Source organism: Rhipicephalus sanguineus, unplaced genomic scaffold, assembly GCF_013339695.2.
Source record: "Rhipicephalus sanguineus isolate Rsan-2018 unplaced genomic scaffold, BIME_Rsan_1.4 Seq1090, whole genome shotgun sequence".
Classification (NCBI taxonomy): domain Eukaryota; kingdom Metazoa; phylum Arthropoda; class Arachnida; order Ixodida; family Ixodidae; genus Rhipicephalus; species Rhipicephalus sanguineus.
This window is the reverse complement of record NW_023614301.1, coordinates 1-17,889: the sequence shown is the minus strand read 5'-3', so window position 1 is coordinate 17,889 and position 17,889 is coordinate 1. Positions and strand designations below refer to the sequence as shown.

Here is a 17,889-nt window from a genome sequence, read left to right as displayed (position 1 = left end):
AATTTAGACACGGAACTTTACAGTGTCACCTACTCATAAATCCTAAAGCAGCTGAAAACAACCTGTATACTATCATCCTAGTATCCTACTAGTATACTCGGTTACGAGTCGAGAGCAGTGCGGCTTTTCACTGTCAAAAAACCCCCCCTCCAGCCAGTGGTGTCGCTGCGTCAATGGGACATCGCGGCTGCTTTGTGGCACGCTTTATGACACACTTTGACAGGCTTAATGATTCCTCTCGCGAGCGCGGTGCTAAGGCGTGCGGCCATGATGTCACAATGGCATGGCGGTGCCCTTGGCTGGAGAAAGGTCCTTTGACGGAGAAAAGCCGCACTGCTCTTGACTTGTAACAGAGTATAGCATGCAGCTTCATTGGCTCTGATCTCATTTGTGCATCAAGAACTAGCATATCAAGCGTATAGCTGATTTATCTGTTTTCTTTTGTTTTTTTCAGCTTGGCATGTAGGCTATTTTGGTGAAATGTGAGAATGTCTGAGGTTGCTTTGATTTCATATTATACACCTGCTGCTTTGGCAACAGTTGCATATTACTGTGGTTACTTCTATACGGTGGTACTCCGCATTACTGGTTTTGTCTCAATTCTGGCACAAGTACTGGCATATTAATATAGCTCATTTCACGGCACATTCAATAGCCAGCCATCTCTTTCATTGTTCGTTTCTTGCAATTTATGTCGGTTGTTGTCTGTGAAATACCTTTCATAATAAGTATTATATTGATGAGACGCTTCACCAATGTAATTTAGGAGAGTCTAAGTTCAGGAGAATTTAGGTGATGCTTTGAATTCCAGGAGCTGTATGGCACATTTTGCCATCTGCTCCAAAAACATCGATACCTGCTCCAGCCTAGCATTTTTTCGGCTCCGAAAACACTTCTAGCTGCTCTGTAGTGGTCCTTTGTTGCTCCAGAAAGTAAAAGGCCACTTCCATCACTGCACCACGTGACCACTCTGACTTGCGTATCAATAAGTGGAACCTTCAAGCAGGCTCACTGCTGTGTAGCCAGAATCAGGCAGCAAGAAAAAAAAAATATGTCACCTGTGGTAGTGTTGGTTATGCTAACAGTAAATGTGGGTGGGATGCTTGTGTAGCAGCACTGCTGTACAGCACATTTGACCCTGTGAAAGCTGTACAGCATTGCTGTACAGCTTTCACAGGGTCAAATGGAGATAGAACTTTTTTTTAAGCAGTTGGCTTTTAAATTTTATTTGAAGTTTTTTCCTATGAGTGTTCCTAAATTACTCCATTAATATGTTGGATGAAATTATTGTTTGGTTTTTATTCACATAAATTGGTGCTCAGTGTTATTTACTTGTTAAGCTGGCCAGATAGCATCCATACAATGGCACATGTCCAACGGGGCAGAACAACCGTCAATCGGTTGCCTCTATTTTTCATGCAGTGGCTTGGAGAGCAGGTGGTTAGGGAGGCATTTCCTGGAGCCATAATTTTCCGTCCTGCAGACATGTATTCCCACGGGGATCACTTCCTGAGTTACTATGTCTCCAATTGTAAGTATTGCCTTCAGTGCATGTGTGTTGTCAGCAAACCTGCATGTTTCACTTTGTGCAGGATGTGTGGCAGCATGTTCAGTGTAGCTGGTGTCGTCTGATAGCCAACCATGCTCGTGTATGGCCGACCAATAATAGACATGGTGATGACGCTGCCAGTGCCAAATATTGTAAAAAAGTCAGCGCAAACAAGACGGAACACAAGAGAGGAAGGACACAGTGTGTTCTCTCATGTGTTCCGTCTTGTTTGCGCTGACTTTTTTACAATATGCATCAATTCCAACTCGCCCACCTCTCTACCAGTGCCAAATACTATCGGGGAAACAGAGTGTCTGCTATCCTGCTAGTTTGGTGGGGAACTTGCAATGTTTGCTGTAGGCCAGTATGTTACAAACGTCTTCCTAAGCGATGTCCCACTCCATGAAATGGCTTTGCAGAATCTCGGTGATACGAATTCGTACGAGCCAAAGCAAGCTAAGCTCAGCAATGTGCATGTTTGGGCTAGTTGGTAATGCATTGATGCTACTATAGCGCAAACTTCAGAGACGAGGGACTTGTGTGTGTTGTGTTCTTTCGTCCCTGTCTCTGAAGATTGCGCTATAGTAGCATCAAGCTAAGCTCAACATGAATTGAACTCACAAACTTCACTGGACCCAACTGCCTGGTTGAAAAAGTTTGTGATGCTCTTTTGCACTTTCCGGCCTTCAGTGTTGCTCACAGAAGCCACCTGAAAGGCATAAAACTGTAGCACAGTTTTGTTGCTCAAGCTGCCGGCACTTGCAGGGCCGTCAATGGCAGTTGGTCACACGTCTGTGTCTTGACGTTCGTACCAGTCTCAATTTCCTTTGCTACGGTGATCAGTTCTTCAGTAGACCTTGTGGGGATGCGTACATCGCCCAATCTTCACTGCATAGCACTCAGATGATCTGCAAGCTGGCTTCCTCATGGGACATGGACCAAGCAGAGGCGGCACTGTGTTTCCGCAGTAGCACCACCTGGCAACAAGGCCATTCTGAATTGTAGGAATTTGCAGGGCCATTCTGAACTGTAGGAAGGCTATTGTTGCTTTGCCAGTGGTGCAGTTGTTTGCACAGGCTTTCTGCTTTCTACTGGGTGGGGAAGAAATGCGTGATCTGAAAAGAAAAAAAAGGCTTGGTGCCACTTGGTTCTGTGTTGTAGAACAATGTAGCTGGGGCCTATCTTTAGGTTTTGGAATTTGGCAGAGAATAATGTGCAGAGGGGGGTACTGGGTCCGATTGCAAGATGTGCGCCGCATGTTTCGCACAAGTGCAGTATTAACCCTTGCACAAACTGGAGAAGAGCAGGTATGAAGAATGTGAGCACGATACAGCGAGCGCAGTGACGGCATGAGCAGGCATCGCATTGCATTCATCTAAAGCAGGGGTCTCAAACTCACTTCAGCCAGCGGGCTGTATACGCGAAATGTAGTACCGCAGTGGGCTGGGACAGTGCATAATGTTGGAGCGGGGGGAAGGCAGCTTGAACAAGATGTCTGCTAATGTTGCCATTTGAAAGAACGCCTTTCCCATATCTCATATATTGGTGATTTCTGAAGGGGAAGTGTTGTGAGTATTCGATACGAGAAACATAAACCAGCAGATAATGAAGGCAATTAAGGTACAAGGGATGTTAATTCTACTGTTTCAACTGTATTGTAATGATAGACAGGCATGTGAAGAAAGTGAAGTGGAAAAAAAGACAACTTGCCACCAGCAGGGACTGTTCCTTCGGATTAGGTGCTCGATGCTCTACTAGTTGAGCTACGATGGCTGTCATCCCCTCGTTCACTTTATCGTGTGTCTATGTGCACGCAAACCTGGGAGTTTCAGGCAAGCTGTCAGTGGTGTGTGTTCCCTGTCATAGTTTGAAGTTCCTTGGCATTGCCACCGTTCACGGTCATGCAAGAGAGACGGAATTTCTTTTGTGCTTTAGTAAAATGATAGCAAAGAAAAGGCCTTGCACCTTTAGCCAGCATTTACTGTGGCATTGCATTCATTTCTTGAGTGGCAACGCACGTCAGGAGGTTTAGATTTGTACTGCTGTTGAATGCATAGTTGTGCTACATTCGTGGCAATTGGCAACGTTCTACTTTAATCACTGAGAAATACATATGTGTGTATTACCTTGTGGTGGTCCTTTTGCTTTGTTTTGCATTTTTATTGTTACTCAGCCTCTACTGACCCCCGGTGGGCACAGCGCCGCTATGTACTCTTAGTCGTACGCACCAAACACCACCGTGGGTTCGAGCACTGCGAGCTTCATGCAGAGTGCCACATTCGCAATTGTCCCGCACCGTGCACCGTTCGCACTGCTGCGCACGAGAGCTCGACCCATCATCATGAAGGGACGGCTAGCCCGCGCACGCAGTGAGGGACACCTTAGGCGACACGCTCCAAATTAGTGGTTTATTACCAGGATTTTAGTACAATGGAGATCAATAATTTGATACACCAATCGTACATAACAGAATTATACAGGACACAACCATTAGCTAATACAAGTTACAAGTCTATCATCAGCCACGACTGGTGCAATATAAAACAAACAAACAAAGAGCCACTTTGGAGGCTGACCTACCCCCTGCCACGCGCTCCCACGATCCTCGCACCCCAGAGCGAAGAAACAGAACAGACAGGGACAATTGATAAAAACACATGGTGCATGATCGTGAGCACTGCCTCGGACCTCGAGACCACGAAGGGTGCGTGCACCTGCCGAAGCTATGTTTATACTCTTAGCCATACCTGAACACCACCACGGTTCGAGCACTCTGGCGATCTGCATGCAGGATGCCGCGTCCGCAATTGTCTCACGCCATGCACGAGAGCTCTGCCCCTCATCGTGATGGGGCAGTGAGCCGGCGTGTGCAGCTAGGGAGACCCTAGGTGACACTATCCAAATTGCGTTTATTACCGGGAACTTGAAAATTATAAAGAATGCCAATTAGCAATTCAAGTTACAAAATTATTGATTAGTGGCCGAGAATGGCGCACGTATAACCAACAAACAAAGAACCAATTTGGAGGCCAACCTACCCTTTGGCCAGCGCCCGCCCGCGATCATGCACCCTCAAAGGGTTAAGGGCTCATTTTTCTTATTATAAGGGACACAATATTAATGAGACTAACAGACAAATGCCAAGAAAGTATAGGGTTTATTTGTACTAGTGATTAGGGTATAATGAGAAGAAAGTAAAGTGGACGAAACGTTATCTTTACTTTCTTTACATTTATATCCGAAGCACTACAAATAACATCCCCTATACTTCCTTGGAAGTATTGTCTGTTAGTTCTCAACAATATTGTGTCTAACAAAGAAAAACGAGCCCTTAAAGTCATCTTCTTTCCTTCATTCATAGTGAGGGTCTTTACTGGCAGACTTGATGCCTTCAGTATGTGGACGATTATTGGTCAGCTGCCATCTCGTCGAGAGATCATGTGTTACATGACGCCATCAGGCAGAAAAAGCGTGCCCACCCTTGCCACCATGGCTGTTGATCGGCGCTGATTAACGCTCCTAGGTTTAAAGGGCCCCTCACCAGGTGACCTAACGAATTTTAGTTACACATTGCAGTTGTTGCGAGCCCAATAAAGAGCATTATCCACAAGAATTTTTCTAATCGGGTCGGTTTTAGAAGCTGAGAAAAACAATAATTTGTAGCGGCGCGAAACCATGATGCGAGGAGGCGAGCTGCAACCCTCGCCGCTCGCCCCGCGTAGCCTTCGACAAGCCAAATCCCTTCCCTGCCCTCTTCGGCACGCGAGCGCAAGGATCACATAACGCATACGCATGACATGAACACGACATGCGCACGAGATGTCACGACGCATGACGCTCCCGAACCAGCCCGAGCCCCCGAGACGCGAGCGGTGTTGTGGCGGCGTTCTTTGCGCTTCATCTCTGCAAGTTATGCCGAATGCGCCCTCGCCGATCACTTGGCTTTCAACCTATTACTGAGCACGAAAGCTGCAACATTTGTACGGACGCGAGACTAGCGGTGTGCCGCATGAACATTTAATTAGACGCGGGAGGATAAATGAGCTAATGAACGCTGGAACGCAGTAGAAAATTAGCTTCGTTGTAAAGGGTGGCGTCTGCACGATGCGCAAAGCGCGAGAAACACGAACGCGTGCGAAACGGAGGTAGATTTCTCGCTCTCTGATTCGCAGTAAAAATTAAAAAAAGAAAACGCACACATTCCGTTTGTGTGTTTGTTATTGCTCTCAAGTTTTATTCAGCCACTCAAGCAACAAATTACAAAAACTACGCGTCGTGTCAAATAATTATCGCAGTGTCACGTGCTACTGTTGGCGACGCCAGAGCCCTCTCGTCTACGTAGAGGAGCGATGTCACAGCACTACTACCATCTACGTAGGGCCATTCTCTCATGCACGTCATCCCCTCATTCTCTGTGCTGCGCGCGTGGACGCGAGAAAAGGCAAGCAGCGTTCAGCTTGAAATTTACCCATTTACGCGGCGCGTAGCGTTGCAAATTTTGGCAGACGTATGGTGAACGCCTAGTGCATGGATTGCGCTCGTCAGCTCAAATTTCAAACCTGGTGAGGGGCCCTTTAAAGGCACATAATCCCCATAATGTGGATGGGAGGATGACCCACCGCCGCCATAGCTCAGTGGTAGAGCATCAGACGCGTTATTCGAAGGTCGCAGGTTCGTCCCTGCCGGTGGCAAGTTATCTTTTCGTCCACTTTACTTTCTTCACATTTATATCCTAATCACTACAAGTAACATCCCCTATATTTTTCTTGGCATTATTGCCTGTTAGTTTCTCATTATACAGTCAAATCCCGCTACAATGAAATTGACGGGACCGCAAAGAAGTTTGTTGTCGCGGAATTTCATTGCAGCGAAATTTCCTCTCTAGACCACAAAAGTTACGAAGATCTGATGATTATGACTCGTCTTTTGGTCCCGCAAGCGCATGCATTGTCTTTTGCATTGAGTTCTCACTAACTCGGACGTACTTGGCGGCACACACCCGTGTGAATGTATTTTCTTGCGTATAACACGCACAAAATATACAGAAAATTTAGCGCTAAACTCGGGGTGCGGGTTATACGCGAATTTCGGCGTGTAAGTTGGCTTCAAGGCGGTGCAAGGAAGGTGGCTTTCCGTCAATACATGAGTTATACGCGAGCAAAAATAAGATATGCAGGCTACCCTCGAAGCGTGCCGAGCATGTAGCGCCCAAAGGAGCATGCCAAAGTTCGCTAGAGGCTAACTGAAAACGAAGTGCCAAACTTCGCACTACCAGTCAAAGCAAGCGAAAGTAAAGCCGAAACGCTTCGTGCCATTTTAAGACTTGATTGCCTTTAATCTTCCTTCTGATGTGTTAGCTGCGTATTTGAGCGTATTTGCTATCGATGATTGCGACGATAGCGACCGCGGTTTTCTGCGCAGCGGTTGCGGCAAACGGTAATCCCATTTTCAATCTGTGCGTGCTGGCCGTGCACATGCTTTCAGAACTGCGTCGTTGCTATCTGTGATTGGCGTACCGTGGTTTTGACGCGCAGCATTGCTTTGAGTCGGTGCGTGTACGTTGCGAGAGTACTTTCGTGGTCGCCCATGATCGCCTCGACACGGCTGCATTTGTGTTCGCAGCGGTTGCGGCAGAATGTAATTATGCTTCGACTAGGTGAGCGCTGGCCGCGCGGTGTGCCTTCAAAATGCTGTGGATGTCATTCACGATCGCAAGGCTTGTGACGATGAGCAGTTGTGTTGCGTTGAGTGCTACGTCAAAACATGGCGGGAGTTCTTGAAGAAGATTCTTCCGCGGCCCGCATGCGCATAAAACCCGCCGGCAGCATCATGGCAGATGAACGATCTGTCGCCGAGCATCACAGTGGCGAAAAATTTACCGGGATGTGTGTGTGGTGGCAGAAAGCATGTCTCCAATGAAGACACGGACGTTTCGATGGGGCCGCACGGCTCTGGCAACGAGAAATGGTCGAGTTTCTAGCGAATTTTGCGGCAATCCTAGGCAAGCTCCTTTTCCTTATGTGGTGGCACTCGCGAAAACTCGTTCAAGTTCAACCAAATACCAGGAAAATTATTCGTTGTGATCAGACATTATTCACATTGTTTTCTATGGGCGGCTGACGGGGAATCAAAAATGATTTGTTGTGGCAAAAATTTCGTTGTAGTGGTATTCGTTATAGCGGGATTCGACTGTGTTGCAGTTAAAGGTATTGTTACTTCTTGTATTGTTACTTCTTGTATACATTATCTTCTTTTGTGTTGCTCTAAACTTGGCTGAACTTGTGACATTTCATTGTGAGCATGCCACTAGCATGAATGGAGGGACAATGTAAAAAGCGTTGTTTCACTGAGTGGTGTGCTAATCTCTTTAAACATTGCAGTGCGCAGGAACTTGACATACGTGCCTGTGTGGAACAAAGGCAAGGGGATCGTCAAGCAGCCTGTCTACACCGGCAATGTGGCTGCAGGTGTGGTCAATGCTATCTTTGAGCAGGGCAATGAAGGCGAGATTTACCAGGCTGTTGGGTGAGCACTGCTTCTTGCATGGCATCATTGTGTGGTCATTCTAAGGATGGCACTTCATTTCTGGAAAAATTGACCCACACTTGGGGAAGAATAATATTGGAATTCAAACAATCTTCTGGCCAAAATTTTTGCAGTGGCTTTAGTGACCACAACCAAAGAACATCAGCTGAAAAAAGGTTATTTTTATTGAAGATACACATTCACTTTGCTTTTCATAAATGGCACCACTAAAGCATGGCAGATCAGTAAGTCATTGTGAAAGTTGCAAAATATTTACAATAATATTAAGGATTAAGGAAACTGTGTTTTGCCAAAATTTCTGGTGCCTCCTTATTTGCCTTTATCTACCCTTTATCAAAACTATTTAGCTGGAGGTGCACTTTGCCAAAAAACTGATTTATTCAGCATGCACAAAGACAAAGGACTCAAAATAGCGCACTTAAAGGGCCATTAAACAACCCAGAGGTCCAAAAATTGTAATGAGAGGAATATGCGCACTTTAGCAATGTGAACATGTTGCTGCAAGAATTTTGCGAGTACGTGTTATATATAATAAGGAAGTTACAGAGGTTAGAACGTCCATTTCAGCTGGTTTCAAATTTTCGCACGGCGCACACCCTTCTCAGCCACAGGGAGGTTGAAGGCGTAGCCCGTCGTCGTGACTCCGCCCAATTTGGCAACGTGACAGGACGTCAGCAATTGACGTCATCGGCGAGCTCGACCAGCCGCTATGCACTTCCGCTTGCTGCGGCCCCTGGTTGTTTATTGTTTACGTTGTCGCACGTGCTCCGTAACATTACGGGCAGTTTTCGGCTCTTCGGTATTTTTAAACCTTTGTGACAGTTCACAATGCAGCAGGAATGCGTGCTTGCTTTCCAAGACGACCAAGGGGCGCGAGAGAAAAGAACCCGGCTTGCCGCGCATGCAATGGGAAAACCAAGCAAGCGCGACCCGTCCGAGCTACCGGAGTTCCCCTCTCTCCGCTCGATTTGCAGCCGACAAGTGAACAATGCTTCCTCTACGTGTTGCTCATGTCGAAGGCCAAGTTCGTGCAGGTGCTATCTGCGTGGCCGAAACCGCCTCACTGCAGGGCCAAGAAACAAGGTGCAGTTTCGTAACGGCGGGTGGGAACAGGAACTGACGTTAACTTGTTGAGGCCTGGTTTAGACCAATCGACAAGCTCAGTGCTACATAAACTCGCCGATCGCCGAGTTTGCGTCACTGCGTACAAGGAGGATTGGTCAGGCATAGGAAAGAAGCGCAGGAATTGTTTTCGAAATGAAGGGTCTGCGCGGCACGCAGCGCTGTAATATTCGGAAAACGTGATCGCCGCGGTCTACTGTACGAATTAGCGAGCTTGTTGGGGGGTGTGAAAAAAGAAGTCGCAGCCTGTTTACGGGCCCTTTAAAGAGGCGTCACTTGTCGTTCTCATTACTGAGAGCAACCATGTTGAAAATCTTGCCTTTCCGCTGCCACCCCTTCCACATACTTGTATAGAAGGGCAGCATAGGAAAATGAGACAAAAATAAAGGAATAATGGTTTGGGCGGTTTGACAAAATGTGCAGTGTATGTGGACCTGTGAATTGCTACGACAGCTTTGCACTGACGCTACCAGCATAATGATTGCATGTAGGCCTTTTTTGAGAACTCCTCTTATGCGCTGTTCCTTTGCAGTGGTGAATTGATGCTCATTTTGAAAAATTTGAAACTGAAATCGCATATAGAGAGCCAAGCACAACCTATATAATCTGGGGTTCATGGCCGTCTTGGCCCCGGCGTGGCGCACGCCGCGTGCATGGCCACCCCGCGACATGTTCGAAGAAAATCAGGGCACAGAAAAACGAAGACAAAGAAGAGATGAAACACACACAGCGCTGCGCTCACAACTGAAAGTTTATTCAGAGCAACAAGAGCTTAAAAGGGGAAGACCGTGTATGACAAATGAGCTATGAAGTGATAGGTGATACGCTCATCAATAAAAGTAAACTCTTGTGCAATGTCACCGAGATCTGGCTTATGCAGGCATCACGTGACTTGTTTATATGATAGGCTTCAGAAACTTCACGGGTGAATTGATCGTGGTGCTTAAAAATGATAACTGTATGAGACAGAACAGGTGTGCACCCCACGTGGAGCAGTACGAAGCCAAATGAGAAAGTGAGCCGTTATGCAAAGAGAGATAGTGTTCCCGCAACCTTTTATTGATACAGCGGCCCGTCTGTCCAACATAATGACGGCCACAAGAAAAAGGAATGCGGTACACAACCCCTACCGTGACAGTCTGTCGGCCACCCACATGGCTGTCCACGGTCCTTCTTATAGCTTGTTCCTGATGCGTGGAACATGCGCACTGCCACCGAAGCATGCCTCCTGTCGCAGCCATTGGGGGTGAGGGGGTTTATCGGCGGCGATTCTCACAAATCACACAGAGGAGGTTCAGTCCTTGACAGAAAAGGCGGGGCTACAACAAAGCAAAGACTGGTGTTTATCCTTCCGCCTCTCGTGTGGCCACGGGTATTGCTGACTGTGCCCTGTTTCAAAAAAAAAAAAAAGAAAACATGGTTGATCCCTCCACAGTGTTGGTTTATTGATGTTGTTATTGATGAGGGGAATTCCGGGGTCCTGGGGAACAGAGTCTTCACGTCTTGGTACCTTCAAAGTAAATTTACAGTGGCGTGACAAGTCCACAGTCCCGAACGTGTATGTGGCTGAACGTGAACGCATGCACCTCCTTGGGCTGCCTGCAGTTGAAGCCCTTAGGGTTCAGTTCTTCGATCCTGTGAGTGCGTTCATTTCCTTAAAGCAAATGTTTTACAAGGGTTGTGAAATTTCGGCAAGCTGAATGCCACACTCGCATTAAAGCCGACGCTCATCCATTTTCCTTGAGTGCCTTCAGGGGAATTCTAATTCCTTTAAATGATGTTGTCAAAAAAGCTGGACGAGTCGGCGTCGCAGGACGTCATAAGAAAGGTAGAGACACAACTGAATGGTACTTCGAACTTGTAGTCGTGCCCAAGTCGTCAGGCGGCAACAGGATCTGCGTTGATGTGACGAAGCTAAATAAAGTAATTGAAAGGGAGCGCTTCATCTTGCCAACAGTGGAACAGATTCTTGGCCACTCGAGAGGAGCACAGGTATTCTCCAAGTTGGATGCGTGGTGTGGCTCCCATCGGGTGACGTTGAGTGCTGACAGCCAGGAACTCTCGACGTTTATAATGCCGTTCGGTTGGTACTGTAATAAGAAACTCCTTTTCGGTACGGCGATGGCAACAGAGTACTTCCAGCAGTTAATGTCAAGGATATTGAGCGCTTGCCTGGAGTCGTGAACATGATGACATTCTAATCGTTGGAAAAGATTGTTAGGAGCATGGCGAGTGTCTGACTGCCGTCCTGGCCCACCTGGAGGAAGAGGGTGTCACTCGTACAAAAATAAGTATGCCTTTTGGATAAACTAGGTGAAGTTCTTTGGTGTAGTGGCTGGGGCTGACGGGATTTCACCAGACCCAGACAAGGTGAAGGCTGTCAGGGAGCTGCCACCGCTGACCGACGTCAGTGAAGTGCGATGATTGCTAGGAATGGCCAACCACGTCACACGGTTCATGCCTCACTGTCACGGATTCGGTTGGTTGCGAATGATGGATTCAGACCAGACTCTGTAAACTCCACAACACATTTATTAAACGAACGCACGGCACTCTAGAACGTAAAAGTGTGTGAAACAAATACCAGTAACTGCAAATGCCAACTAAACCTACACAGAGACCACACTACAAACTAAACCATCCTAAATAAAGTCAGGCAGCTCTACAGCGCTCTAGCCTTAGCGTACTCATGTCTCGGGTTGACCTTGACGATGAAAAGGGCTGATCTTACTTGGCCCAGCTCATGCGCTTCTTGTCAATGTCCTGGATCGGTCGAGTTGTGTCCCAGTCGCTGATTTCGACGGTCTTGATGACCATCGCTGTCCTTGCCGCTGCCGAATCGTCGTCCGTCGTCGTCATCACACATGACATCGTCGCTGACGTGGCGGAGGCTTCCGAGATTAGGCCTAGCGGCGGTCGCTGATGCCGTAGGTTTGACCGGTTGCAGAATGTGAGCTCGCGTTGTGGTTGAAGGGAGGCGCGGAGTTCACTGACCTTAGAGTTGACTTGCGCTGGTCAGCGTTTCGCGGGAACAGGACTGGCTCAGGCGAGGCCTACGGAACGGTGCCGTAGGACGAAGCGCTCGGGACACAAGCCGATGACCCACCCTGGCCGCTGCGGGTGTTCGTGACGGCCATCCAGTTCCTAGGACGTGTCGAAAAGCCGTAGACTTCGGTGCGATGCCGTAGAGCGAAGGAGCACGAGACTACGGTGCGATGCCGTAGAACAAAGGGAGCAGAAGCGCCCGGAACAAAAGCCGGCGACGCTCGTGCCCCCCTCACGCGCTCACGATCGAACACACCCAGGGCCCCTTATGCCCATGTCACCTTCCTTTTTATAGCACCCACTTCGTTTTCCTCCTCTTCTAGTCTTGATGCCATGCTTGACGTCATCTTCTTTTTTATCACGTTTATACTGAGCCTCTCAATTGTGACACTCACTTATCCAATGTTATGGAGCCCAGTTCCCTTCTGAACAAGAACTGCACCTAGACTTGGGGCTCCAGTCAAGAAAAGGCCTTCTGACGCCTCAAGTTTCTGCTGAGCTCCTGCACATGCATGGCAAAATACAGTAGTATTCGCAGATGCCAGTTCATACGATCGGGGAGTAGTACTGCTGCAGGACCAGCCCGAGGGTATTTGACGGGCTGTAGCATATGCTTCAGTGGTGCTCACTCCAACAAAAGCGCGTTATAGTCGGAGAAGGAATGTCTTGGCGTGACTTGGGCCATTTCATGATAAAACCAGTGCATTTGCGGCCTCACCTTTGAGGTAGAAATAGATCACCTTCCTCTGGACTTAGAACTCGTGCCACATCACATACAAAGAATGCAAATCAAACTGATGCTTTATCAGTATGTGGTGAAATATGTTCCTGGGAAGCACTTAGCTGCAGCGGACACTTTGTCATGAGCTCCCTCGGATATGCCAGCTACCTGCATAGTAGACACCTTGGAGCTTTTCGTCAGTCAAGTGTTCAAGGAATTACTGCTTCTGGTAGCAAGACGGCGAGAAGATGTCCGCATGCATCGAGCCCTAGATGAAGCCTGCTCTGCAGTTATGAGCTACTGCATGAAGGGATGGCCAGACAAAAACAAGGTGTTTCTGCAGGTCACTCATTTGGAAGAAAAGGGACAGGTTGAGCATATACAACAGCATCCTTCTGCTGGGCCAATGACTCATCATTCCTTCAGCCTTGCGCCAGGACATCCTTGCACGAAGGGCATCAGGGAGTGCTCTACTGCCAAGAACGGGCCAGGGGTCTGTTTGGTGGCCTAACTGTAACATGCATGTTGAGCATATTGCCACGTGTGTTCTTGTTATCACTTTGCTGTATTCGGTTTTCGCCCACAAAGACTGTCAGCAACGCTCAGCGTGAACCGTGCCTGATTGTTCGAGAAGCTTCCCGATTATTGTAGATCGTTTTGTTAAGATTGCGCGCAAGATGTGAACACGCTAGCTTATTCTAGAGTTTGTGCGGCAACCAGCGATAACGCTGGAATATTCAACGTCACATGTATAAATACCGACGCGCTTCACCGCTTGTCAGTTTTTGACGGCCGATACCCAGTTCTCCGCTATCAGTATACAGCGTGTATTGCTGTAGTTTGAGTTTTCATTTCCCGGCCACAAGTTCGGCCAAATAAAGAGTTTCATCTTGACCATGCCAGCTGTTGTCTTTGTCGACGTCACGACCCCATGACATCGGTGGAGGTGCTGTTCAGTCATGTTCCGGACGCCCCTGTCAAGCCGTGAACTCAGCCCACAGCGCGGAGAAGACATCGACGCCAACCACGACCAGCGAGCTAGCCGTAGGCAACAAGGTCTACCACCGGAGTATGGGCCTCTACCCGACAAGACTCGGAAGACCAAGGCCAGGACCATGACTGCGGCAACGATGACAGCCACTGCGCCACTGCCCGCGATCGTGATGCAGCAGCCGAGGGAGCCGCTGATCTTTTGGGGATCATCATGTGAGGACCCAGAGACGTGGCTCGAGTCGTACAAGAGGACTGCGGGCTTCAACAACTGGGACATCAGCGACAAGTTACGCTATGTGTACTTCGCTTTGGAAGACAGTGCCAGGACATGGTTCAAGAACAGGGAGTCTACCCTGACAACGTGGGACATCTTCCAGACCAGCTTCCTCGCAGCGTTCACAAGCGTCGTGCGAAAGGAAAGGGCCGCCGCATTACTGGAGACACGGGTCCGGCTCCCGAACGAAAAAGTGACAATATTCGCAGAAGAAATGACCAGACTCTTCCGCCACACGACCCTAACATGACTGAGAAGAAGAAAGTCCGTTTCCTCATGCGAGGAGTAAGACAAGAGCTCTTCGCTGGGCTCATGCGGAACCCACCCAAGACAGTCCAGGAATTTGTCTCCGAGGCCACAACAATCGAGAGCACGTTGGAAATGCACACCCGGCAATACAACCGCCGCTTGATCCAAGACAGCGCAGCAGTTCAAGCTATCGGCTCCGACGATCTGTGCGAGACCATAAGGGCCGTAGTGTGCGAAGAACTTCGTTGAATGTTCCCGTCGTGCCAGCCTCAAGATGCCTCGATCGCAGACATCGTCCGACAGGAAATCCAGCAGTCGCAGGGTGTCCTTGAGTCAGCGCAGCTGCAGCTGCAAGCAATGCGCTATGCTCTTGCAGCCCGACGCAATGCCCCCCCCCTCCTCGCCCACGTGAAGACGCCGCGCCGACCCAGCGGTTCCGCCGCGAGGCACCACCGCCGCCACCACCGACATCGTATCGCCCGCCAGCCGGCCAGCGATACATGCCGAGGAAGACCGCCGTTCGGCATGCCCCTGACAACCGCCCCTCTGCTACCACTGTGGAGAGGTTGGCCACACATACCGCCGCTGCCAGTACCGACAGATGGGGCTACGCAGATTCGCCGTCAACGCACTGCGCCCGGAGCCAGTGGAACGGCCTCGTGACATCGACGACTACCTCACTGGAACATAGTGGCAAGAACGACGACGTTCCTGCTCGCCATCAGCCGGCCACTACATGTCACCGCACCACCGGCAGTACACTGGCCCAAACTGGGCCGGTCGCCTAGCCCTTATCCAGGAAACTAAGGGCAGCAACCGATGGAGGTGTGGTTGCTGTACGACGAAATGCCAAAGATCCTCCGCGGCGGCCGCCGCCGACAACGCGACGAGACCTGCAGAACATGACGCAAAGCAGACAAAGCCCTGCCGACGAAACCTTGCATACCGAAGAAGACCTGACGACGCAGCATGGAAGCACCACGACAAATCGACGCAGCCTGGATCCTATGCTGCGACCTAACCGCAACGCAAGGCGACGGACTAGCGACTTCGACGTTCTCATCGACGGCCACGTCACCGCTCTCGTCGACACTGGGGCCGACTATTCCGTCGTCAGCGGGCCATTCGCCACCAAGCTGAAGATAGTAAAGACCGCTTGGAGTGGATCCAAAATCCAGACAGTGGAGGCCACCTGATAACGCCGATTGGTGTCTGCATGACAAGAGTCACCATCAATAACTGGACTTATCCTGCGAGCTTTGTAATCCTACAAAACTGCTCCAGGGATGTGATACTTGGAATGTACTTCCTAAGTGACCACGGCGCCTTCATCGACCTGAGGTCTCAGTCGATAACACTAACCTCAAAGTTCTCCTGCCCATGCGACGCCAGGGAACCATGCATTGAATGTGATAGAAGAGCAGGTGACCGTTCCGCCACGCTCCAGCATCATTATTTCCGTCGGCACCAAAAAACCTGCGAACCTTGAAGGTGTCATCGAGGGCGATCAGCACCTACTCCTGAACCGTCAAACTTGCGTCGCAAGAGGTATAGCCAAGCTGCGTGACGGTAAAGCAAAGGTAGTGCTGACAAACTTCAGCCACAAATATAGGCACCTCAACATTGGTACGACGGTTGCCTACATCGACGAATGTGTGGCTGCCAGCAATACTTTCACCCTCTTCGATGCTGCCAAACCTGCTTCCACAAATCGAGGTCCCGAACCAGATTTCGACGTGAACCCAAGCCTTCCGAAGGTCAAGCAAGACCACCTCAAAACCCTGCTCCTGCAGTACAAGGACTGCTTTTCATCGTCGTCCAGACTTCGGTACACACCGGTCTTGCAGAAGTACCAGGCCACTTCGTCAGAGCCCGTACAGAGTTTCAACGCGAGAACGCGAGGCCGTCAAGAAACAGGTCGACGAAATGCTACGCGACGACATCATGCAGCCGTCCAAGAATCCGTGGGCGTCACCTGTGGTGTTAGTAAGGAAGAAGGATGGGACCCTACGTTTCTGCATCGATTATCGTCGCCTGAACAAAATCACGAAAAAGTAGGTGTACCCTCTCCCACGTATAGACGACGCCCTAGATCGACTCCACAACACAAAGTACTTTTCTTCGATGGACCTCAAGACCGGCTACCACCAAATCGAAGTCGACGAGAGAGACCGAGAAAAGACTGCCTTCATAACACCGGACGGCCTGTTCGAGTTCAAGGTCATGCCCTTTGGTCTTTGCTTGGCATATGCGACTTTCCAACGAGTCATGGATACTGTATTAGCTGGCTTGAAGTGGCAGACTTGCCTTGTTTACTTGGACGACGTCGTTGTGTTTTCCTCGAACTTCGACGAACACCTCCAGAGACTTCAATCCGTACTTCAAGCTATCAAGAACTCCGGGCTCACCCTGAAGCCAGAAAAGTGCCGCTTCGCGTACCAGGAGCTCTTGTTTTTGGGTCACGTGATCAGCAAGACTGGAGTGCTCCCAGACCTGCAGAAGACAGCTGCCATCGCCGCTTTCCCGCCACCCACCGACAAGAAGGCCGTGCGTCGATTTCTCAGCTTGTGCGCCTATTACAGACGCTTTGTCAAAGACTTTTCACGGATCGCCGAGCCACTAACGCAGCTCACAAAGACCGACGTCGAATTCAGGTGGCAAACAGCGCAAGTCGAAGCATTTAATGAACTGAAACGACGCCTGCAGACGCTTCGGATACTTGCGCATTTCGACGAATACGCCGATACGGTGCAAGCAGTGTAGGACTCGGTGCCGTCCTTGTGCAGCGGACGGGCGGACTCGAAAGGGTTATAAGTTATGCTAGCCGGTCGCTATCTAAGGCAGAGGCCAACTATTCCACAACAGAAAAAGAGTGCCTCGCCATCATCTGGGCTACGTCAAAGTTCGCCCCTACCTCTACGGCAGGCCCTTCAAAGTTGTGAGCGACCATCACGCCTTGTGTTGGCTAGCTAACTTGAAGGATCCTTCAGGTCGCCTTGCACAGTGGAGCCTAAGGCTTCAAGAATTCGACATTACCGTCGTGTACAAGTTCGGAAGGAAACACTCCGACGCCAACTGCTTGTCTCGTGCCCCCGTCGACCCACCACCGCCCAACGACTAGGATGATGACAGCTTCTTTGGAGCCATAAGTGCCGACGACTTCGCCGAACGACAGCAAGCCGGCCCGGAACTGAAGGGTCTAGTGGAATACCTGGTGGGCAGGACCATCGTTGTCCCAAAAGTATTCAGGCGAGGACTGGCATCATTTTCCTTGAAGAGCAACGTCCTCGTAAAGAAGAACTTCTCTCCGGCCCGAGCCAGCTACCTTATCGTTGTACCTTCGGGACTGCGACCAGAAATTCTGCATGCCCTGCACAACGACCCGACGGC

At 49.5% G+C, this 17,889-nt stretch overlaps 1 protein-coding gene across 1 annotated transcript in view; it reads left to right on the top strand.

Annotated features, from left to right (window-relative positions):
- LOC119376072 (NADH dehydrogenase [ubiquinone] 1 alpha subcomplex subunit 9, mitochondrial) overlaps nt 1–8,107 on the top strand; it is a gene marked incomplete at its 5' end in the record, with an annotated part of 65,330 nt that extends 57,223 nt beyond the window's left edge. The window contains 2 exon segments of the mRNA XM_037646050.2: nt 1,423–1,531; nt 7,930–8,107. Of these exon segments, the coding sequence (XP_037501978.1) occupies nt 1,423–1,531; nt 7,930–8,078 (258 nt within the window).
- Between the last annotated feature and the right edge of the window lie 9,782 nt (nt 8,108–17,889).